Source organism: Anabrus simplex, chromosome 1, assembly GCF_040414725.1.
Source record: "Anabrus simplex isolate iqAnaSimp1 chromosome 1, ASM4041472v1, whole genome shotgun sequence".
Taxonomy (NCBI): Eukaryota; Metazoa; Arthropoda; class Insecta; order Orthoptera; family Tettigoniidae; genus Anabrus; species Anabrus simplex.
In genome coordinates this window covers 561,148,901-561,174,431 of record NC_090265.1, presented here as the reverse complement: position 1 = coordinate 561,174,431, position 25,531 = coordinate 561,148,901, and the positions used below count along the sequence as shown (strand labels likewise).

General features: G+C 38.0%; 1 protein-coding gene across 1 annotated transcript in view; it reads right to left on the bottom strand.

Annotated features, from left to right (window-relative positions):
- LOC136857143 (oxaloacetate tautomerase fahd-1, mitochondrial) overlaps nt 1–25,531 on the bottom strand; it is a 62,258-nt gene that overhangs the window by 4,122 nt on the left and 32,605 nt on the right. The window contains exon 3 of the mRNA XM_067135561.2: nt 15,898–16,044. Coding sequence (XP_066991662.1) covers nt 15,898–16,044 — 147 coding nt within the window. The remainder of the gene's footprint in view (nt 1–15,897; nt 16,045–25,531) is intronic.

Sequence of the window (25,531 nt, the reverse complement as noted above, 5' to 3'; positions counted from 1 at the left end):
TTAGAGAATTTTCATTGCAATGGTAGGCCCGCTTGCCTACCATCAGTCACAATCAGGTTGGGGAGTTTCCGTTATAATGGTAGACACTCGCTCTCCAGCTGCATTTTTTACATCCTCAGAAAGACTCTCTTAGTGGTTTTACCAACTGAAATGAATTACAATGACGTCAGTAGGAATGGCGTGATTGAACGCAATGCTTTCATATGAAATACTCGATCAAATGAAAAACCACAATTTTATCACTTTTAACGAACAGGACTACGCTGCCGATCTAACAGTCCAAAGTTCCAGAGCTGGAATGATAAAAAGCCGCAGATAGCTGTGATCCGTGAACATTTGGTCTCTTTTCGGCAGAGAGCGGGTGGAATAGTGGAGACTCCCAGGGCAAAAACTATACTCTTTTTACTAATCTGTTTCCTAGAAGTACCTGATGAGTCGGAAAATCTTAATTCACTACACTGGCGGCGGAAAAATCTATCCGACTTGGAGGCAAATTTTTGCTCCAAGTCAGAGGAGAAACCCCCCTCTTCACTGCTTTGGAATAAAATGAATGTAGAATTTTATAAAAGTGAAGAGGAAGAAGCTTTTCTTAAGAAACGGCTCTTTTCAGGGATGAATTTTGAGTTATTTTGTGAATTGTGGTACTATAATTTGGAATCGGCCTAAATTGTAATTCTAGACTAGGTCATATTACTACTACGTGAGCCTCTGCTTAAGTGTGCACACTGCACATTCAAAACAGCGCATCAGAGTAGGGATCGAATAGCTGGAATACTATGATGAACCAGGGTGTTACGTACCAGCTGTATCAGAAAATGTATGAACCAGAGGAATGGCATGCTAAAGAAGAAAGGTTTCTAACTCCCCAGCTACTGTATTTCCCTCCAGCCCGCCAGTATTAAGTCAGACTGTTATACTCGGTACGCAGCAGGAATCCCATCTATCGGAGTTGAGAGGCAGCATAAGAGACAAAGAACATCACAACAAACAATGGTCAATGTAATGTTACTGTTGATCAATGTTATGCGCTTTCGATATTGTAGGCCTTCACATTTAGTTTTCTTCCGACTCTGAAATACCACTCTTACCATAGTCGGTACGGTAAAACTGAATAAAACATAAATGATTGGAAATTGTATTCTCTATAACTTCTGTCATGTAATACTTTTCGATAAGACCAATAAGATAGGTATTTAAAAAGTACATTTTAGGTGCCTTCCCCTAAACTATGATTTCATTCAGGGTGAAAAAAGTTGTTTCTAGCTTAGACTGCTATTTCTTATTCGCTGACTCTATATACCGACTTTCATTAAATTCTGTTAACCCATTTTCTCGTGGCTCGGCGTTGATATGGACTTACCAACAAAATTACAAATTTATGAATATCTGCGTTATCATAGCCGGTACGGTAAAAATGTATAAGACATAAATGGTCGGAAATTTAATTCTATACAGCTTTGGTTATGTAGTATTTATCGATACGACCACTAATATTATAAATATTTCAGAATTAAATTTTAGGCCCTTCCCTAAACTACCATTTCACTTAGCGTGAATAAAATTACTTATAGCCTAGATTATAGTGGGTCATTCTCTGACTGTGCATACCAATTTTCATTGAGATAGGACCACTAATAATGTAAATATTTATTAATTAAATATTTGGCTTTCCCCTAAACTACCATTTCACTCAGTGTGAATAAAATTATTTATAGCTTAGATTATAGCGACTTATTCCCCGATTTTTCATACCACTTTTCATTAAGATAGGGCCACTAATAACATAAATATTTGAAAATTAAGTTTTAGGCCTTCCCCTAAACTACCATTTCTGTCAGCGTGAATTAACTTATTTATTGCCTAGATTGTAGCGACTTATTCCCCGAGTTTTCATACCAATTCTCATTAAATTCTCTTTAGCCGTTTTCTAGTGATGCGTGTACAGGCAGACAGACAGACAGACAGACAGACAGAAATTACGGAAAAGTAAAAATTGCATTTCCTTATCACTGGGGACATGACCGATACAGAAATACCATTCTTTTAAAATTCTGAGCAATGTACAGACAAAACTCTTATTTTATATATATGGAAGGTGAACCTGACTGCAGTATGCATTCTGTCAATCTTGTGGAGAACTATGTGTAGATTGACTTTCTCCTTGCTCATTCTTAAACAAGTTGAAGGCACCACGTTAACCTATGAGAGCTTGCCAATAAGAGTATACCCAAAACTGCTAAAACATCTCGTATAACTGTGTTACATTGCTGGGGGTCCTGTTTCATACCTTTTAGGTAGTTTCGGACCTATTCATCATTGCGTGGTTTCACTTCCATTAGAACGCCATTGAATTCAATGGAGTACTATCAATGTTGATGAGGCTTATGGAATAAAAAAAGAAGTGGCTGGGTCAGCAAAGAAAATGCATCCAGACATGTTATGATTTAACAATATTTGAGTAAGAGGAGATAATGAGGTGTTCTTAATGGGCGTTAAGAGAAAAAGTACAGAGTGGAGTGGGATAGTTAATTAAGAAAACCATAACATGAAACACAGTTTCTGTTGGAAATTTAAATGAATAACTAATATGATGGATTTGGAGGTTGCAGGAATGTATATATTCCTTCATTCAGGAAAATGACCCTAAACAGGTTTGCCATAAGACACAGTATTGTAAGATTTTTATTTTTTATCTAGAATCTTTGATTTATATTTTTTTCTTTTTTTTTCCAGCTAATCAGTTATAACTGTTGTGACTTCCCCTCTCGGAGAACAATCATCGAATGAGAAATGCAACCATTCAAGCTAAGGGCGCCAATCTTTAAGTTGAGGACTTAAAGATAAAAATTTATAATCAAGCTTGGACGGACTCTTATCACTTAGTGCACTAATCATTAAGCAGGAGAATTATAAATCAAAAGGCTAATTAAGGCAGATTGATTAAAGTGAACTAGAAAAATACTATTTATTATATTTAATATAAATGACGACGGTTTAACGAGAACTGAATTTAAAATAGACAATGAATTTAACAAAAAATTGAATGACTCTACTTCGCGAAAACTTGCAATATCTTTAACTCGCTTGCTCACCATGTTGTCTTGTTCTGCTGGTCCTTGGAAAGCTTCCATCCTTGTAGCGGGAACATCACCGGTCGTCTTTGAGATCTCTTCATCTGCAGCTAAGTACCATTCCTACCTTGCAAATTGCACCCACCACTAATTGGAAGATGACTTCAAAACTAACACTCCCTATTATGCTTTATCCCGTATATTGGAGATAAGCCCTAAGTCATAGTTAGAAGAACCACCTTGGGTTATATGGAGAGGATACTCAATTAAGAATCCTTCCGACTTTACTGAAAATGTGCTCTGAAGTTTCATTTCTATCTAGATTAATACTACCTATTGACTTAGACTGGTTCAAACCGGTCTTGTAGCCGAGCTGTACGTACTTCCTGATGAGAGTGGCTATACACCCCTCATTCAGAATTTCTAAGTATCAAGACGAAGAATCAAGTAGAAGATCAAGTAGAATAATGTAGAATAATATCGATCAGAATCTCGTAGAAGACTCGTAGAAGAATAGAAGATGAAGCCAAGAGCTCCAACACGCCCTTTTATAACCTTCTCTGGCGCTAATTACAGGTCGTTACACGTGGTCCAATCAGATGACACGTCTCTCCCCACTCCAGATATTAGAGTTGACGGGTCTTAACCCTGATCTCAACTGTTCTTCTATAAGTCCTTTCACTCAGTATCCATGGCAACATGACGCTCCTTTGAAAATATAGGCGGTGGTCAGTTTGAATAATTCTGGTCGAAATACGGTAGCTTACGTTAGGACGCGTGAACACGTGCTCGCTTTTCTCAGAACTTGATGTCTAAATTTGTCCTTCCTTCTTCCTCGGTGATGTGGCAAGATAGAGGAAATCTACTGCAAGTTAATTTTAAACTAATGTCGCAAGAATCTAAGTGAATATTAGGATATTCAGCCCTCGTTTACAAGTCGTAGTTACAAAGTAATGAAATGATAGTGAGCAAATGATTAAACATGAATTATAATACAATTACATACCAAGATAAATATCATGACGTTAAATTCCTGAATTAATTACACATAATAAAATTAACATAATTACACTGTAACGTCTGGAACGTTACATACGCCCCCATGAGTTCTTAACAAATATCACATGAGTTGAGAACTCACACACTTACTCCCACATTGACTTGAAATACCTCTATTACCTGCCCATAACAAGCGACATTATTTTCATACAATTAATTATATCTCACTGTTTCCATATCTCTCTTAGACTGCTTACCATTGCGAATGTCTGTTATTTCAGTTCATCTTGAGGTTTAGATACTAAATTATGCCCAACACAAGCAACTTTCCATTTTTGTAAAAAAACAAGATTATCCTAGAGAATATAACATAATATATATACAATTCAGATTACAAACTCTGCCGAGTGTCTTTTTGTCCTTTTACTCCCCATCTTTCCGACATTCTTTGCTAGATAGCAGTAACACATTCTCTTCCAATCTTTTACATTAAAACTATGGAAAACAAATGATACAAACAATTTACACTTTTATCACTCTTTCGAATGTTTCAACCTTATCTTGAAGCAGGATGTAATACACTTCACACAAATACACACGTGATTTAAGCTCACGGTAAAATTATTGCAAGTTAGAAATGCACATACGGGAAAATTAATTATTTGCCGTCGTCAGCTTTAATTAGCCTTCTGTAACATCTCAGAAAACAAATAATCTATAAAATTTCATGGCCTCACATACGGAAAACAGATGATCTATCGTCAATGAACGAGCGTAAATCTACCGCCACACAAACACCTCCCTTGTTTACAAACACAACTAGGAAATACCACCACAATTGAGACGTAGTCTGACATAACAAGTAGCAACTTCCCCGAGTTACTGACCTATATCTCACAATCCGGTTCAGCCACCTCACACGACAGGTATCTCCGTAAACTACTAATGTTATATGAACCATTCATTACGCTCTCGCCATCCGCCAACTTGTAAGCACAGGGTCCTAGTTTTCTATGTACTTTATAAGGGCCTTGATATAAAAGAAAAAATTTCTTTGTTACCTTATCCTCACTGTTTGACAACATTGGAACTCTCACCAAAACCATATCACCTACCTCAAAGCTATCCAGTACCTTACGTTTCTGCTGCCTTTTACGTTTATCTCCAGATTTAATCAGGTTCTCCCGTGCCAGTCGGACGTAAAATTCAGCATTACGAGGTGGTTCCTCAGGCAGACCTAACACTCTCACTACGCTCTCGCATTCAATACACAAACGTATTGATCTATCAGACTTAGGCACGACAATTAAGGGATTAACGTATTGACTGTTTGATAATTCAATCACATCGTCTGCTAACATAGCTTGAATTTGATCCTCTACGGCTTTTGCATATTTGTGTGGTATCGGATACCGCGGTCCGCTGAATGGAGTCTTATCCAGCACAGAAAAAGAATGTTCGTACAAATGGGTAACACCAGGTTTCTCGGAGAAAATCTCCACGTGTTCACATAACACTTCAAATAACTTGTCCTTCTGGACTTCATTCAACTCATTTCTACTTACGGCTTCTTTTAAGCCACATATTTTATCCTCATTAATCCACAACTGGCACAACTTCAGGCCCTCACTAGCCTCTTCATTAACTTTAGAAACCTCTCTCATTCTCCACACTGTACTAACTTCCGTTTTCCTCTGAATTTCCTCCTCAAACTTGACCTTGATATCCTCATTATTCCACCTCAAATTTAGCACTAGATCATTGTAATTTAACTGAGCCAATTTTAACGTTAACCAGTCAGATCCCAAGATAAGATCAAATATTAAATGCGGAATTACCAAACATATCTGAACGCTAATAGAATTATTAATACAGATCGGGACAACTACTTGTTTACAAATTTGCTTAGACCTCTTTCCAACAGCCGTAATGATGAAAGTAGACTTAACAGGCATTTCCTCCAACTGAATACCCTGTTTCACTAATGACTCATACCACTGAGAACTAATACATGATATTTGGCTACCAGAATCAATCAAAACTTTAACCCACGCCCCCCAAACTTTCAATTTAACAACGGGATTGACTACTTTATTACTTGAATCTCCATTATTCTGCTCGGGTTCATACAACAAATCGTCTCTAACATCTAGGTCATATGGTAACACTTTCATGACAAGACACTTCGCTACCTTCGTACTAGGCTGGAATTCTGACCTAACATTACAGCCTCTAGTTAGTTTAAAGGTTCCCTTTGTGTATTGACGTTGGACTCATTAGTACATTGCTCTGGCCTCCGTTGGGAATTTCCTGTCCTATATTCAGGTGCTCCGCTCCTGCTGTTCTGCTGAGGTCTGAACTGATTGCGAGCTTCGTGATTCTGTGTTCTACCGTTATGTCTCATTCCGTTGTGATGACTAAAGTTCTGAATATTCTCCGTTCTACTCCTAAGGTTACCTAACGCATCAAAACTGCCTAGTAGGTTCTCCATCTCCTGAATAGTTCCAACTTTTTGCATGCAGGCCGCTTCTCTCACCCTGTCCGGAAAATGTCTCAAAAGTAGTCTTACTACATCAGACCCCTCGGTTATACCATCTAAGTTCTGACAAATCATGACATGTGCCAGGAAGTACTCGGTCATAGTAACTCCTTCATGCTGTTTGTACCTCCCAAATACCACCCTTTCTCTCTCCCGAGCTTGTATCGCTTCATTCCAGAATTTCTCTCTAAACTTATTTCTGAATTCTTTCAGGTTCGTCATCGTTTGCCTATATACCATGAACCAAGACCGAGTTTCTCCTACAAAAGCATGGTCAATATTTTCCATAACGTCTTCCCAGTCCATAGACCCTTCCTCTAGACGCTTTTCAAATCGTTTTTCTATCATCTTAAGGAAATCTAGCGGGTTCGTTTGTTTCCCATTAAATTTAGGTAGTTCAATTTCCCTAATGTAGCTATTTCCTAGACATTGCCTTCCCGTGAAAACCTGTTTATCCTTTGCCACCTGTTTTAACTGATTTTCTGCTTTCTCTATCCGGCATTCTACCTCTTTGTCTCTCCTATCAATTTCGCTCTCCAAATTAACCTGCTTCTCTTTCAATGTCCTAATTTCAATCTTATTCTCTTCAGCTATCGCAAACCTTTCTTCACTTGCCCGGGTCTCATCTTCTATTCTAAGCTTTACCGTGTCAATCTCTTGTTGGACGTGGTCTTTAAATATCCGTATTTCCCCTCTTTGAGTCTCAACTCTCTTATCAATACTAGTGACCTGCCTCATTACTTCCTCCCTAGTAGAGTTGTTTTCCTTCCCCATTAATTCCAGGAATTCACTTCTCTGCTCCGCAAACTTTTCTTCTACCTCTTTCCCTTGCCGTACATATTCCCTTTCCTGGTCCTCTAATCGCTTATTAAAATGTTCATTTTTTACCACCAGATCGCGTAACTGCCTACTGTGTTCGTCCATTCTCCGATTCGGTTCCTCTTTATTTTCCCTCATCTCCCTGCTTAATTCAGCTTTAGTTTGTTCTAACTGTTCTTTCAGTTCAGATTTAGTTTGTTCTAATTCACTTTTAAGCTCAGATTTAGTTTGTTCCAATTCACCTTTAAGCTCAGATTTAGTTTGTTCTACATCTGTTTTAATTTGTTCCAATTCACTTTTTATTTCAGTTTTACTGTCCTCTATCTTACTTAACATTAACTGCATCATTCCCATTAACTGATCATTATTATTACTTTCATTGTTAGTGTTTACTTCCGCTTCGCCCCCCATCCTACTGTCATCTGACTCCATACTGACTTCTTTCTGCTTGCCTTCACTCTCCATACTACTTACACTTCTATCTTCAATTTCCTCTACTAGACTACACAACTCTTCCTCTGAACTCAATACATTATTGCCTTTTATCGCCCGTCCACTGCGCAACATCCTCTCCTCTTTCGTCTGATCAGCCATGACCCTTCCCACAATCAAACACTCCTAATGAAACGTGGATATCCAAATTTTGCCCATAATACTAATTCTGATATCGTTACTGTTATTAACTGCTCCGTACTTAATGATTTTCTCGCCACACGTTGGAGCGGCATTTATGTGACTTCCCCTCTCGGAGAACAATCATCGAATGAGAAATGCAACCATTCAAGCTAAGGGCGCCAATCTTTAAGTTGAGGACTTAAAGATAAAAATTTATAATCAAGCTTGGACGGACTCTTATCACTTAGTGCACTAATCATTAAGCAGGAGAATTATAAATCAAAAGGCTAATTAAGGCAGATTGATTAAAGTGAACTAGAAAAATACTATTTATTATATTTAATATAAATGACGACGGTTTAACGAGAACTGAATTTAAAATAGACAATGAATTTAACAAAAAATTGAATGACTCTACTTCGCGAAAACTTGCAATATCTTTAACTCGCTTGCTCACCATGTTGTCTTGTTCTGCTGGTCCTTGGAAAGCTTCCATCCTTGTAGCGGGAACATCACCGGTCGTCTTTGAGATCTCTTCATCTGCAGCTAAGTACCATTCCTACCTTGCAAATTGCACCCACCACTAATTGGAAGATGACTTCAAAACTAACACTCCCTATTATGCTTTATCCCGTATATTGGAGATAAGCCCTAAGTCATAGTTAGAAGAACCACCTTGAGTTATATGGAGAGGATACTCAATTAAGAATCCTTCTGACTTTACTGAAAATGTGCTCTGAAGTTTCATTTCTATCTAGATTAATACTACCTATTGACTTAGACTGGTTCAAACCGGTCTTGTAGCCGAGCTGTACGTACTTCCTGATGAGAGTGGCTATACACCCCTCATTCAGAATTTCTAAGTATCAAGACGAAGAATCAAGTAGAAGATCAAGTAGAATAATGTAGAATAATATCGATCAGAATCTCGTAGAAGACTCGTAGAAGAATAGAAGATGAAGCCAAGAGCTCCAACACGCCCTTTTATAACCTTCTCTGGCGCTAATTACAGGTCGTTACACGTGGTCCAATCAGATGACACGTCTCTCCCCACTCCAGATATTAGAGTTGACGGGTCTTAACCCTGATCTCAACTGTTCTTCTATAAGTCCTTTCACTCAGTATCCATGGCAACATGACGCTCCTTTGAAAATATAGGCGGTGGTCAGTTTGAATAATTCTGGTCGAAATACGGTAGCTTACGTTAGGACGCGTGAACACGTGCTCGCTTTTCTCAGAACTTGATGTCTAAATTTGTCCTTCCTTCTTCCTCGGTGATGTGGCAAGATAGAGGAAATCTACTGCAAGTTAATTTTAAACTAATGTCGCAAGAATCTAAGCGAATATTAGGATATTCAGCCCTCGTTTACAAGTCGTAGTTACAAAGTAATGAAATGATAGTGAGCAAATGATTAAACATGAATTATAATACAATTACATACCAAGATAAATATCATGACGTTAAATTCCTGAATTAATTACACATAATAAAATTAACATAATTACACTGTAACGTCTGGAACGTTACACTGTATATACAAACGTTGTAAGAAAGACAAGATAAATCATGGGCTACTTAAAGAGAACAGCAACAGACAACTTTATTCAATGGAAAACAATAAATTTGTTCATTGTTGTTGTGCCAATAATTATTAAATAAGTGCAATAAACACTCTGGCACAGAATTATTTAGTACCGTGTAAATGCTCAGTGTCAAAAGTCATGTTAGTTTAAAGAAGTGCCAAAGCAGTAAATGTTTAAGTTTCTTTAATGTAAATCAAGCAATTTCTTTTATATTTTCGAGACAAAATATTTAAAAACTGTTAAGTTTATGTTACTTTTATTACATCATGTTCATGTATTTAGAATTAAGTTGGTAACAATTGAACAAGTTTGACTTCAGTAGTCACTACAGTACCTCAAGAGTTCAATGACAGTAAGATCGCATCATCTGATTCTTCAAGACAACATAATTGTGCGATTCAATGTCATTGTTACCCAGTGTATAGGTATGTGTGTAAATCTGTAAAAGTGCATTATTTTCAATGGATGGGGGAATGTGGGAGTCTGTTTGAGCGAGTCTAGAGTGGACATTTTATTTGGCGGCTTCTCCACCAGAAACACAAACTAAACAATTTCCATTACAGACGTACTAGACATACTTCACAATAAATATTAAGTCCTTAAAAATAATGTTTCACTATTCCATGGCCAAGGAACTACTTTGTTTAGCTGATGACCTGCCTAATCTTCTACCAGGGTTAGAAATTAAATAACGGTTTGATTACATTTTTACTGAGTTTTTTTAAGATAATCTAAACTAAGTTTTGTTCTATGTCATTCCCTTCTGTAAATAAGCATTAGTGTTCATGTGAACATCCTTATTATTTTTTTTTTTTAATGTCGCACCGACACAGATAGGTCTTACGGCTACAATGGGATAGGAAAGGGCTATGAGTGGAAAGAAAGCGGCCGTGGTCTTAACTAAGGTAAAGCCCCAGCATTTTTGCTTGGTGTAACGATGGGAAACCATGGAAAACTATCTTCAGGGCTGTCAACATTGAGGTTCGAACCCACGATCTCCAGAATGTAAGCTCACAGTTGCGTTTCCCTAACCGCAAGGCCAACTTGGTTGGTCATACGGACTTTGTTTAAAATAATCTGAATGCCGCGCTTCAAGCAAGAAGTTCTAACACTAACATTTTTTTGTAATTCCCAAATGCGCTCAAGAGAGTGAAGCACTATTCAATTTCTCTCAAGATGCTCTATGAGATTCTCGAGTTTGGTTATTTGTTTTGAGAGTCTCGAGCAAGAGAAATTCCCATCCTAGTAGTCAGATGATGATGATGCTTGTTGTTTAAGGGGGGCTAACATCGAAGGTCATCAGCCCCATCCTAGTAGTCAGGGTAAGTAGCAAAGACAGCAAGTTATGCCTAGACTCCAGATATTTAGGCAGTAATAGGTTAGAATGCAAACTAATTAGGTTATTACGAAGTGTCATCTAGCCCGTTCTTCCATTTTGTAGCAAGAGTAAATAAATTATAGGGGTTCTGACGGACTGTACCCCTAAAATTTATGCAAGACTCATAGCATAACTGTTGTGTAGGGTACACTATACTTCTTCCCCACGTCAATAAGTTTTTTTTAACCTATTACTGCCTAAAAATCCGGACTAGTTACAGCGTTAACACGTTTGCGACTGCTCGGACACAAGTAACTTTTTCCGCAGTACCATAATACTTGTTTTGCTTATTGGTGTTTATTTCCGTGTTCTTATCCTTTTACATTATCATTTAAGTTATTTCAATGATATTTCTGTGCATGGGAACCACGACGCACACAGTGCGTCAGCGGCAATACCGATAGGCTTTTCACCTGCAGTGCCGTTTGACGTAACATACGCCATGACATGAAGTGGAATCGGAGAAAGAATGTTTTGTTCAGTCATAGATATTCAATAACTTTATTACAACAGATAAACACGTTTTCAAACATTTCTGGCAAAAATGCTGGGTGGTAAAATCCGTGTTATTGCTGTGAGAACAATTGCTGTACAACGGACCTAGTCAATGCAGTAGCCTCCAATAGTGTGCTGCAACAAACACTGGTAGACATGGCATTGTTTGGAGTCAATTACTTCTGTCTTTTGCGGAATTTCATGAAATATTGCTCAAGACACTAGCCTGGCCGTCCTGGCCACACTATAGTAAAGCATGCAGTCCAGCATCACCACTCCTTCTAACAATCTGCACAACTTCCACGATCTATGCCCGTTCTCATTAGCCACACATTTTTGGCAAAATGTGCAAATGTATTCCTGTGGGTGATATGATAGATTTAGGGAGCCTAGGAGGTGGTGTTTCTTCTGCTGAGAAGGCCCTGCAACCTCACTATTCTCTGTTGACATCGCAGAAAATTATACCAAATTGTTTTTTTGCTACTTGCTGTACGTCGCACCGACACAGATATGTCTTATGGCGATGATGGGATAGGAAAGGCCTAGGAATGGAAGGAAGCGGCCGTGGTTTTAAGGTACAGCCCCAGCATTTGCCTGGAGTGAAAATGGGAAACCATGGAAAACCATCTTCAGGGTTGCCGACAGTGGGGTTCGAACCCATTATCTCCCGATTACTGGATACTGGCTGCACTTAAGATACCAAATTGTAACAACTACTTTATATTAACTAACAGTTGGAGCATATGTTTAACATCATCTCAGTAACACACATATAAGAGTTGTGCTTGTTTACATACATACTAACAGAAATACAAGCTTTAATATTTGGCACAGAGGGTGAAGCATGTGTGTTGTCATCGGCCGCGAACGTGTTAATGGGCGATTTCAAATTGAGAACTTAAAATGGTCCAGCTCCTTGGTTAAATGGTCAACAAGTGGTCTTTGGTTTAGAGGGCTGTGTGTCTGTGACTGTCTTAATGAACATATCTTTATCCAGACACAATATATTGCAAAACCAACCACCAGAGAAACACGCAAAAGTGAACACATCCCTCAACACAGGGCTGGTGTCAGGAAGGGCGTCTGACTGCAGAAATGAGCTTAGTCCATATGTAGTGCCCATCCCAAGTAACTGGGAAAGGGCCAGTAAGAAGAACTAAATATAGAATGGAAGGACATGGAAAGAAAGAGTGAATGTGGAAAATATACGGAAGCTAATACAGGTGCTATACTCTCATGGAATAGAGTTCTCTGAACGAGCATGTTCAACCTGGTGTCACACTGTCTCGAGAGACTTGGTTCATGTGTTGAAAAATAGGTAAAACTTGTAGTTTTATGTGCATTAATTTAGATCCACCCTTGTATATGTACAGTAACTACCGTGAATTCAAGAAGTGTATTAGGAACATGTGGGTATTTCAGGCACTTTTCCTTCATAGCAACCAGTATCCTATCTGCAGTGAACTGGGTGGATATCACTAGGCCTAGGACAAAGTCAATGAAGCGTGTCTGCAGATGGATACGGATGGAAAATCCTCAGGGTGAGGAAATAAGACAGAAGAAAATGGACAATATCAGTGAAAAGTTCTAATGAATAGACAGTACACAGGTTCTGGATATATAAAGAGAATGGGGTGCATACAAGGATCATCATCATCTTCTCCTCCTCATTACTGAAGGTTGGCCACAATCACAGCGAAGTCGGCACGATATTTGGCTGTTCTCATCAATCTACTCAACTGTTTCTTTTTGGGAGCTTTGAAAGAGGCGCAGTGAGTATATTGTAATAGAAAATAGTTTTTCCAAGATGAAAGAGAAGTCAGATGAGAAGAAACATATGAAGATTGAATGCTAGGTAGGGAATATGAAAGTGGAATAAGAGAATCACTAAGTACTTGCGATATGTATACTCCCAAGATGGTATTTTCAAAAGTGAGCGAGCTTGCAGTTGTGATCAGCAGTAATCTGTAAGAAATAAGTGACTGCTCAGACAAAATTATCCTTACATCACTCTGTTTTCAGACTAACTTCACAATTAGAGAGTGAAAGATGGTTGGATTCAGATGCCTAATTCATAATCTGAACATTAATAAATATGAAAGTAGTAAAAATTATTATTGGTAGAAACAAGTGGCAGCAATGATAGGAAGGCATCTGCAATAAAGAAATAAGTTAGGAATGAACAGACTTTGATGGTGAGGTAATGTAAAACAAATGGAGGAGGATAAGTTACTTGGGCAAATAATAGAATATAAATATAATATTTAAAGTCAACTACAAGCAGGACCAGAGGTCCCTTTGGCTGTAACTAACTGTCACTTTAACTTACATGTATCAATTAATATACAAAATCTAATAAAAAGAATATGTAAAAAAGCATAAGATACATTTTCCTACTGAGGATAAAAACAACATTAAAAACTAAACATCTTTTTTTTTTACAAGTTGCTTTACGTCGTACCGACACAGATAGGTTTTATGGAGACGATGGGACTGAAAATGGCTAGGAGTGGGAAGGAAGCAGCCGTGGCCTTAATTAAGGTACAGCCCCAGCATTTGCCTGGTGTGAAAATGGGAAACCATGGAAAACCATCTTCAGGGCTGCCGACAGTGGGGTTCGAACCCACTATCTCCCGAATACTGGATACTGGCCGCATTTAAGCGACTGCAGCTATCCAGCTCGGTAATAAAACATCTAGGAGATTACAATATTACTTCTACCATTTCATAAACATACACTATACGAACAAGAAAGAGAAGACATAGGAGAAACCTATGAATTTTAATGCCGAGGATGAATTACAAATAAAACTGAACATCTAAAATGCATCTGGGAGATTATGATATTTTGTACTATTTAATTAATTTGGTGAAAATTCACTTACATGGCTTAATAAGTGGAAAGGTGGTGGTATTTAAGATTTTTTCTGAATTCCGACACTACTTTGCTGTATTTCAATAGTTTAAGGTCACTGTATAATTGAGAGGCAGTGACAATGAACGACTTGCTGCACTTTAACCTTATGATTCTGTGGAACCTGAAAGGTGTTACTGTATCTGTAAACCTACTGTCCCTATCATGCACTTGACTCAACTGAACAAAGGACTTGGTCAAATATGAGGGAGTGTTAAATTTAAAATTCTCAGCAGTAGGCAAGCAGCTGAGTATGATCGTCTATCTCTGAGTTTCAACCACTCTGGGCAAGACAGTCTTTATGAATAATGAAGACAAATTGCACATAGGCATTCTGAACTCGCTGAAGTTTGGTATTATATTTCTCTGAGACATCGCTGTAAATTACAGTGCCGTAATCTACAGCGCCGTAATCTAAAATAGGAAATACCTGGATCAACCTCTTTCTCACCGAAAAAGGAAGATACGACAAGTTTAGTCAAAACTGATGCAATATACCAGGCACTTTCTTGACCAAATGATAGGCATGGAAGGTCCAAAGGTCCAGGAGTGTATGTTATCCATAAGAATACCTAAATTCTTAACACATTTCTGATACTTGACTATAGAACTGTTTATAATTACTGGAGGAATGTCCCTGTTGAAAAGATTTGATAAATTTCTTCGATATCCTAGAAAAATTGCTAAGGTTTTGTTTTCATTTAATAGTAAATTATGGCTTAGTATACACTGATGTAGTCTTTCTATATCTACATTATTTTACTAATACTTTTGTCAACATGATTCACAGGAAAATGGTAATCGATCTGTAAATCATCGGCATACATATGATGTCTCATGTGGCGTAAAACTCCCGGCAGATTGTTTATAAATAGTGAAAACAAGAGGGGACCCAACACGGCACCCTGAGGGACGCCAAAATGTACACTAGACCATTCAGAGAAATTTTGTTCGTCAAATACTACACACTGGGACCTCCCTCTCAAGTACGCTTTAAACAAAGAAAGAGCTGATACAGATATGCCCACTGTGTATAATTCAGTCAGGAAGAGGACATGATGAACACAATCAAATGCCTTGCTTGAATCGAATAGTACCGTAAGTGTTAGTTCCTTTCTGTCCATTGCAAACTTGATATCATGGGTGACTTTGAGAAGTGCTGTCATAGTGCTATGGCCTGTTTGAAAACCAGACAAACTTGTTAAGAATAGAATGAGTATTTAAATAATGAAGTGAGTTGTTGGTAAACAATCCTTTCTAATCCTTTACCTAATACTGACAAAATACTGATTGGTCTTAGTTATGGAGAGTAAGAGAAGTAGAGGGAGACCAAGAAGGAGACTATGGATGGACTTGGTTTTTTATTATTTAAAGACAAGAGGACACTGAGCTAGTTACAAGTACAAGATTGTGGAAGCACTTTAGTTCATTCACACAGGCTTGCAGATAGAATGGTATTAAATATATATATATAAATACTCACAATAGTCTTCATATCAGTCATATCTAAAGCCAGACAGTATCCACCAACATATTCCAATGCTTGTGATTCTGATATATTCTTCCCTTTCTTGCCAATAATTACTCCCAACTCTACTTCTTCATGAATAGCAGTAGAACCAGGTGGTAGCTGTAACAAGGACACTTCAGGTTACTTGAATATTACAAGAGCTAACAGTGATTCTAATGTGAGTTAAATTTGCACATGCTGAGTGTATACTGTGAGCAAAAAATGCATAACACTTTTTTTTTTTTTTTTGGAGAAATGTACATTTTGATGAACCAAAGTTATGTTCTAAGTGCAAGACATTGTCATGGGCTTTTAACACTCCTAACTACAACTTTACATTACTGTAAAACACAATCTTATGAATAAAAACATAAAAAAATGGAACAAATGCAAGTTTTGCACATTGATCCACTGGCACCAACCAAATGGCCCTCCTACAAGCCACTGTGAAGGATCTCCTGGCCAGAAAACCTCCTAAACAGGACCCAAGACACTTGACAATAGGTGTTATGACCTTATGAATCAGTAACAGCTTGCTGGCAATTAAGGTGTTAATGTAACCTTGTGTGATTGTGTCCAATTTGACATAAACTGCCCTAACCTAAAACAGGGGTTGAAAAACTTGTTGACAAAGAGCATATCCAAACTTGTCCCACACATGCTTGAAGGGGTTGAGGTCAGGGCAATGAGCTGGCCAGTTGAGAGTGATGATTTTGGTCACCTATAGGATCATTGACATACACTGAGCAGCATGGGGGCATGCATTATCATTAGACATCGGATTTATATGCTGTATAAATCACCAATATAAGCATGCAAATATGCTGAAATATGCTATTGGAACACTTGCATGAAATGTAAATGTAACATTCCTTTACTGAACACACGTGATTCGCCCACACCAACACATAAAATCACGATCATGAATAAACAACTGAATGAAAAAAAGTCACACTACTTACAGCTGTGGCCACTAGTACAAACAATCTGTGCATAGTTTGTGAAACGTTTCAATCTATCAGTGTTCACTGTTAAAACAATATGCACACTTCTCCTACATAAGGCACAGTGTGTTAATTAATACACATGATAAATCAATTATTAGGTATATAAGAAAATCATGTAAAAATAAGTACACAAAAGTGAAGAAACACACTTAAATACAGATTCCTCTTTCATTTTACACTGCACACCCTACTTTTTCTGTCTATAATTTGCTTTGCAGTACACAACAACAGTCTTCTCCAAGTTTTCTGGTTTAAATTTATGGCATTTTTCTGTTAAAACAAGCTTCAATGCAGAGAATGATCTCTCTACATCTATGGATGTGACAGGACAGTATTTGAATTCAGGAGCGGGTGTAGGTGTTAAACAATCTAGTAGATCCACATTACCAGTACCAGCCAAATATTTTTTAATAGTAATCATGTCGTCGTAGCCCAGGTTTTATTGAAGGATAACACAATATTTGTATTGAGCAGTAGTGGCAATGAATGTAATTGAAAATGAACCTAAACAAGACTGTTGGTAAAAAAATAATCATGAAATCTTTCTTCAAAGTCGCTTTATCGCTAATTTTATAGCATAGTTAACAGCTGGACTCTGCAAGAAGCTCAAGATGAGTAAAGTTTTCCTTTTTTACTCTAGGGATGGACAGGAGGACAGGGTTGGTTTCTGGCACTTCTGCTCCTGAAGTGTGAAAAGAAATTCAAGTTTGCTGACCATTATCGAGAAGGATTTGAATGAAATGTAGTACTTTTGGTTTAGGTCATATCTTTTCCAGACAGTATTGACACAGCTTGCATACTTCTTACCTGCGTCACCCTTATCCAATCATACGAAATAATCTTCACGTTTGGTCCGTACTGATGAACAATTATAATAGGTTGAAAAGACGTCCACCTAATCAATACATGAGGAGCATTGAATCAAAATACACGTAGTCCATGGTAAATAACTTCTCGTTTTTTGTAACTTGACGAAGAGGAAGTGGAACAGCTGTATGAAGATATCACCAAAGCGAAAAATTCAGGAAAGACACAACTCTGTATCATCATTGGAGACTTCAATGCAAAAGTGGGTCAAAAGAAAATTGGAGACCCAGAGAACATTGGTACATATGGACTAGGCAATTGAAAATAAAGAGGTGAAAGATTGCTAGAATATCTCATAGCCAAAAATCTCTAATTGCATGAATATCTTCTTTAAAAAGCCCATCCAACCAAAATGGACATGGAAGAGCCCAGATGGACAAACCAAGAATGAGATAGATTTTATCCTGACCAACAAGAAGAAATATTGTACAGATGTTACTGTTCTCAACAGATTTGATACAGAAAGTGACCACATAGGCTAGTTTGAGCGACTTTCACATTTGACCTCAAACTTGAACGGTGCAAAATGACAAGGGGGCACACTTTTCCACATGTAGAGGACTTAGAAAACATCGATCATCATTTCAACAAGTTCTTACTGAAAAACTTAACCCAATAGAAGATTTGAAATAGTTGGACGTGAACGAACTCAATGAGAAGATTACAGTCAGTATTAAAAATGCAGCAAAGAAGATCCCATTCAAGAAAACTAATACGAGGAGCCGACTTTCACTTAATACCATGAAGCTCATTAAGAACAGGAAGACAATGGACAGGGTTACAGCAGAATTCAAAACTCTTAACAAGACCATTCACAAGGAAATAAGAAAAGGTCTAAGGAAATATAATAATAATAATATGATCATGCAGACAATTGAAGAAAATAAAAACATGAAGATTTTAAAGAAAAGCATGTCTATAGGAAGACAAAAAATTACAAAACTTAAGAACCAGAATGGAGAAATAGTAACAGATACACAAAACATTACTGAAGTTATTAGAGATTTCTACTACTAGCTGTATACATCAACCATTAATAAACCACCCAGTGATGAACAACTAGCCCAGAATTATACACATGAAATAACACCGGAAGTAACCACTGCTGAGATTGAAAATGCACTTTAACAACTAAGGAATAAAAAATCCACTGGGGAGGATAAAATAATGAATGAAATACTTAAATTAGGTAAGAGATCTGCTAGAAGCCGTGAGAATACTCCTCAACAAGTGCATTAAGTCTGGAAGAATACCAGAAAATTGGAAATATTGGAAGTGATACTACTCTTCAAGAAAGGTGATAAGGAAAATTTAGAGAACTATCATCCTGCAAGTTTGTTATCACCCCTTTACAAGCTCCTGACTAAAATCGTAACCAACCACCTCACAAGAGAACTGGATTTTTATCAACTTGCCGAGCAAGCAGGATTTCGTAAAGGTTTCTCAACTGTCGAACACATCCAGACTATTCGCCTTCTTCTTGAAAGACCATAAATACATCAAAGATTCACCTGGCCTTCATTGATTATAAAAAAGCTTTTGACTCAGTGGAGATTTGGGCAATCATGAAGGCACTTCAAAATGCAATGATAAACTCAAGGTATATAAAGCTCCTGGAAAACATCTTTGATCAAGCAACAATGGTAGTCAGAATGGATGAAGACCTCATCACCAATAAAATCCCAGTTGGCAAAGGAGTTTGCCAAGGTAACACAATCTCTCCAAAGCTGTTTACCCTTGCCTTGGAAGATGTATTCAAAACTCTTCATTGGGAAAATAAAGGAATAAAAATCATCGGGTTATATTTGAATCACCTGCGTTTTGCCGATGACATTGTGCTCATAAGTGAAAATCTGGAAGATCTAGAAAACATGATCCAAGAATTAAAAACTGCCTCTGCTAAGATTAGTTTGAAAATTAATATTGGTAAAACAAAAATACTAAGCCCAGTCAGTCAACAACATAAAATGGGAAACCAATATATAGAAGCTGTCAATGAGTACATCTATCTTGGACATAAGATAAAACTTAGAAAAGACAACCTACATGCAGAAATTCCTCGCAGAATAGGTATGAGTTGGATAGCATTCCGAAAATTGAGATTCATCCTGACCAACAAGGATGTTCCTATTAACCTGAAGACCAAGGTTTATAATACGTGCGCGGTGCCAGTTACCACTTACGGTCTGGAAACGATGACTCTAAGGCAAGTGCTCGCAAGCTTCAGCGAATGCAACAAGCCACAGAGCGATAGATGCTAGGGATCAGCCTTAGGGATAAGATCCGTGCAGAGGACATCAGGAGAAGAACGAATGTGACAGACATCCTGGAGAGAGTAGCGAGACTAAAATGGCAATGGGTAGGATACATAGCTCGACAAGACTACAACAGGAAGACCTCTAGGATTGTTCACTGGAGACCATAGGAACATAAGAGAGGCATTGGAAGACCTCAGAAGAGATAGCTCGATGACATAAAGCTGTTGGCTGGAACACGTGGCTCAAGACCGAAGACAATGGAAGCAGATGGAAGAGGCCTACATCCAGCAGTGGATTGAAATAGGCTAGAAAAGAAGAATAACATCAAAAATAAGATTGTATGCAGATGACATAATTGTTTATAGGGAAATAAATAACCTTGAGGATTGTTCAGAATTACAAAGGGACCTTGACAGTATCCAACAATGGGTTGAAGAGAATAATACAAAGGTTAATGGAGGCAAATCAACTGTTTCAACATTTACAAACAAGAGCTTACAAACTGAATTTAGATATACTTCGGATGAGGTAATTGTCCCAAAAGATGGCAATTGCAAATACTTCGGAGTGAGATTTGGAAGTCATTTGCACTGGAAGGGTCATCTTGATGACAATGTTGGGAAAGCATCCAGATTGTTACAAGAGGTAACATAGAAACAACCAGATATTGGTTGTCATTTTGGGTTGTGGTGCATCAGCAACCTTGTCTAATCCACCTGGTGAGCTGATGTGCCTCTTATCGATTCCACAACCGATAAATGACAGACAATTGTCTGGTACCAATTGTTAAAAGTACTGAAACAAACCAGATGTTCAAAACATGTTTTGCTAATACTTTTGGACAGTGCATTTATTACTTTCTACTGCTCAAGATCAAGAACCCAGCAACATAGAATTTCACCAGTATGAAAGTCAATTAGGGCCTAAATTATTTAATGAATATAGTGATGAATAGTCTAGATGTATTTGCAGCTACATACTCTTCCATATAATAATTAATACATTCTTTAAGAAACACCCAGGGCGTAAATGGACATGGAGATGTCCCAATTTTGAATTCACCAATGAGATTGATTTTTTCTATCTAATATCCCTCAAATCATTAAAGATGTATCAGTCCTCAACAGATTCAATACTGGTAGTGACCACCGATTAGTAAGGGCTAGAGCCGAGTTAAACATTAAGGAACATCGACTTAAACTAGTACGGGAGAAAAGAAACAGCTTGTTCTTGTTGTTTTAAGGGGTCTAACATCGAAGGTCATCGGCCCAGAAAATAAACAAATAAATCTTAAACATCTAGAAGAAAATAAAGAGAAATTCCATCAAGCCCTTCAACAAAGCCTACATGAAACAACTGGTGAAAATCTGGCAAAAATGCTAATGGATATGGCTGAAGTAATTGGAGGGTTGAAAAAGAATAACACTCGGGATAAGAAACTCAGTGACGATACCAGGAACCTGCTAAAGATGAGGAGAGAAATGAAAATTCAGTCTGACTGTGACAAAATACAGTACTCTGAGCTGTACAAAACCATAAGAAAGAGAATTAAAACCGACTTAAATAAATTCAATGAAGATACTCTAAGAACTTGCTTATCTGAAAAAACAAGTTTGAAGTCTGCTAAAAGGAAGCTACAGATCGGGAAGAAGCAAATAATTGCATTAGATGGGGACAATGGCCAAATTACTGATAGGAAAGAACTTCTTGAGTTCATCAGAAACTTTTATAGCAAATTGTACGAGAAGGCTGATGATAACCTGTCTTTGCCTGACTTATCCAACATTTCCCAAGTCCCGGAAGTTCTCCCATCTAAGATCAGACTTGCTATAAACAGTATGAAAAAAGAATCAGTCGCAGGTAGCGATAATGTTTCAGTTAGCGTTGTCAAACTTGCTGGTGATGAAACTTCTAGCCACTTGGCGAAAATATTCACGTCTTGTCTACGCAATGCATTCATCTCTCCATCTTGGAACAGAGCAATAATTCTCCTGCACAAAAAAGGGAACATACATGACATCAGAAACTATCGTCCTATTAGCTTGCTTTCTGTCCTTTACAAGGTTTTCACCAAGGTACTGACAAATAAAATCAGTTCAACACTTGATTTTGCCCAGCCAATTGAACAAGCAGGTTTCCGCCGAAGTTTTGGAACAATCGACCACATACTCACCCTTCGTGAAGTTATCAGCAGAAGTAATGAATATCAAATGCCGCTCTGTCTAGCCTTTGTGGACTTTGAAAAGGCCTTTGACTCGGTGAGCCACGTTGCTGTTAAGCAAGCCTTAGCCGAATACGGCGTCGATGCTGCCTACATGAGAGTACTCCAGCATAACTAAGAAACCTCTTCAGCCTTCGTGAACGTCAATGTGCCAACCACGGATTTTCCCATTCAATGAGGTGTAAAGCAAGGCGACCCCATATCTCCCAAGCTGTTCTCAGCAGTATTAGAAATGGCCATGTCAAAAATCAACTGGCAAAGTACAGGAATCAACATCAATGGGAAAAGGCTGAACAATTTAAGGTTTGCAGACGACATTACACTTATGGCCAACGACATCGATGAACTACAAACTCTAATACAAGATCTTGTCTCAGCCTGTCAAAAAGTGGGACTATCCATGAACCTTTCTAAAACCAAAGTAATGCTCAACAAATGGGCCCCAGCAGGAAAACTGCATGTGGGAAATTCCACATTACAACAGGTCAATGAGTATGTCTATCTTGGGCAGCTTAAGACCGGAAATCTTCCGATGTATCAAACTAGGATGGCAAGCCTACGGAAGAAATTCTTCAATCTTCAAATCCAACATGCTAACACACCTGAAGATAGCCTTTGACAAGAGTGTTCTCCCTGTACTAACTTACGGTTGTGAAACCTGGACATTGACAGAGTTTGTTAAGCATAAACTCAGAACAACCCAAAGAGCTATGGAACGGTTTATGCTAGGCTTCACAAAGAAAGTCAGGAAGAGAGCAGATTACATCAGGTCAGTCACAAAGGTCAGTGACATTTTAGAAAGGGTGTTTACCCTAAAATGGTAGTGGGCAGGCCATGTTGCTCGGAGAACTGATGGTAGGTGGACAAAGCTTGTGCTTGAGTGGAGTCTGAAAGATCATCTGAGACCTAAGGGAAGGCCACTGGACAGATGGGATAAAGACATCCGGAAGATTACTGGGATCAATTGGCAGAACATTGCTCAAGACCGTTCCAGATGGAGAGACCCCATGAAAACCTACCTTGCTTCAGACCTAAAGAGGCCACATCGTAAAAACGATTGAATATGGCTGATAGTGATAGTGACTCTTCCATAGTAAAACAGTGTAAGCAAATACCTTAACTATTTTCTATTCTAAATTAAAATCCCACTTTGTTGTCTCACACCATGTGAGATTTGTGCTGGACAAAGCGGAGGTGGGACAGGTTTTTCTCCGTTTACTCCAGTTTTCCCTGTCATCTTTCATTCCAGCAACACTCTCCAATATCATTTAATTTCATCCGTCAGTCATTAATCATTGCTCCAGAGGAGTGAGACAGGCTTCGACAGCCCGCAAAATTCCTATCCTTCCCGCTACATGGGGCTTCATTCATTCCATTCCTGACCCAATCGAATGACTGGAAACAGACTGTGGATTTTCATCTTTTGCTTGCTTGTTGTTTAAAGGGGCCTAACATCGAAGTCATCAGCCCTTTTCATTTATTAAGCTCATAGTTTCAGTTCACTTCCTTGTTTCTATTGATATCATCATCAACATCTTCATTTATAATAATATAAATGAAATGGCGTATGACTTTTAGTGCCGGGAGTATCCGAGGACAAGTTCGGCTCGCCAGGTGCAGGTCTTTTGATTCGACACCCGTAGGTGACCTGCACATCATGATGAGGATGAAATTATGTTGAATATGACACATACACACAGCCCCCGTGGCAGCAAAATTAACCAATGATGGTTAAAATTCCCAACTCTGCTGGGAATCGAACCCGTAACCCCTGTGATCAAAGGCCAGCAAGCTAACCATTTAGCCATGGAGCCAGACATAATATAAATGATACAGGTTTATAATATTCAAATCAAATCAAAATAACTTTATTTGCAAATGAGGTGTCTGCCTCGGTGGCAAATGGTACACAAAAATACATTATTATCAAGCACTAATATTTTAAATTAAAAAAAGAAGACATTTTCCTAAAATACAGCATTATACAATTTACACTAACATTTTTTCTATTAAACACACAGCTCATCCTTAATAAACTTATATTATTTACAAAATTCTACTCATATAATATCTTCTGTACTTACTAACATAATCAACTCATATACAGTATGTGGAATTACTTCAAATAGATTTACATTGCATTTTTTTTTCCAACCCATTTTGGTACCTAACAAGCATAACAACCTGCTGCGTCTTAACAAGAGTCCCTTTTGCCACCGCTTTTCAGAGTTCCTGAAGGGTCTTCACAGCTACCGTAGCGATCCCAGGGCCCTCAGGCAGTCCCCTATTTTGGCTGTCCAATCTCCATAGACAAGGGGATGTAATTCATTTATTCACATAAATTCTTTATTTACAGTAACTTGCAAAGGGCGAATGCCCTATAACATTTCTTTTCTCTTGCTGTTTATTCATTACTTGAATATCTGTACAGATTTTGGAAAATGATCAAACACTTCCCCTGGTAAACTGTTCCACTCCTTCACGCCCTTCCCAATGAATGAATGAATGAAAATTTACCCCAGTCGCTTCTGCTAAAATCCTTTCTAATTTTATACTTGTGGTCAGCCCTGCCGATGTAATTATTTTCCAACTGAAGCTTCTCACGGATTTCCCCCATGCTTCCTCTCCTGTATAGACTCTATATAATCCTATAAGTCTACTTTTCTCCCTTCTCTTACTTAAAGTTTCCCATCCAAGTTTCCCTAACATTTCTGATACACTACTTTTTCTCCTGAAATCCCCTGTTACAAATTTTGCTGCTTTCCTCTGCACGCTACCTATTTCTTTCATGAGGTATTCCTGGTGAGGATCCCAAACAATGTTTGCATATTTCAATAATGGATGAACCATACTTAAGTAACTTTTCTCTTTTCTTTGTTGCATCCTTTAAGTAGCCTCACTTTAAGTGGTAATCTTCCAGCACCTTTTTCAGCTACTAGATTAATCAGGAAGCAAATGCAATCTATGACAGCAATATCCGGTTGAACTTCCTTCAGAACTGCTTAAACCACATTTTTGTGTCCTATCATGACAGGAGCATTGTCAGAGCAGAAAGCCACACAGTTTTCAATTGATATGTTATGAGTAGAGATGGGAATTTGCCTATTTGCCTATTTTATTCCTGTGTTCAGAAACGTAGACTTTTGAGATATATATCTGTTTTAGGACCTTGATAGCTATATTTTGTTTGTTTTTATTGTGCCTATAAATGCCTATTTCGAGTATAACTGCCTATTTGATGCCTTATGACTGTA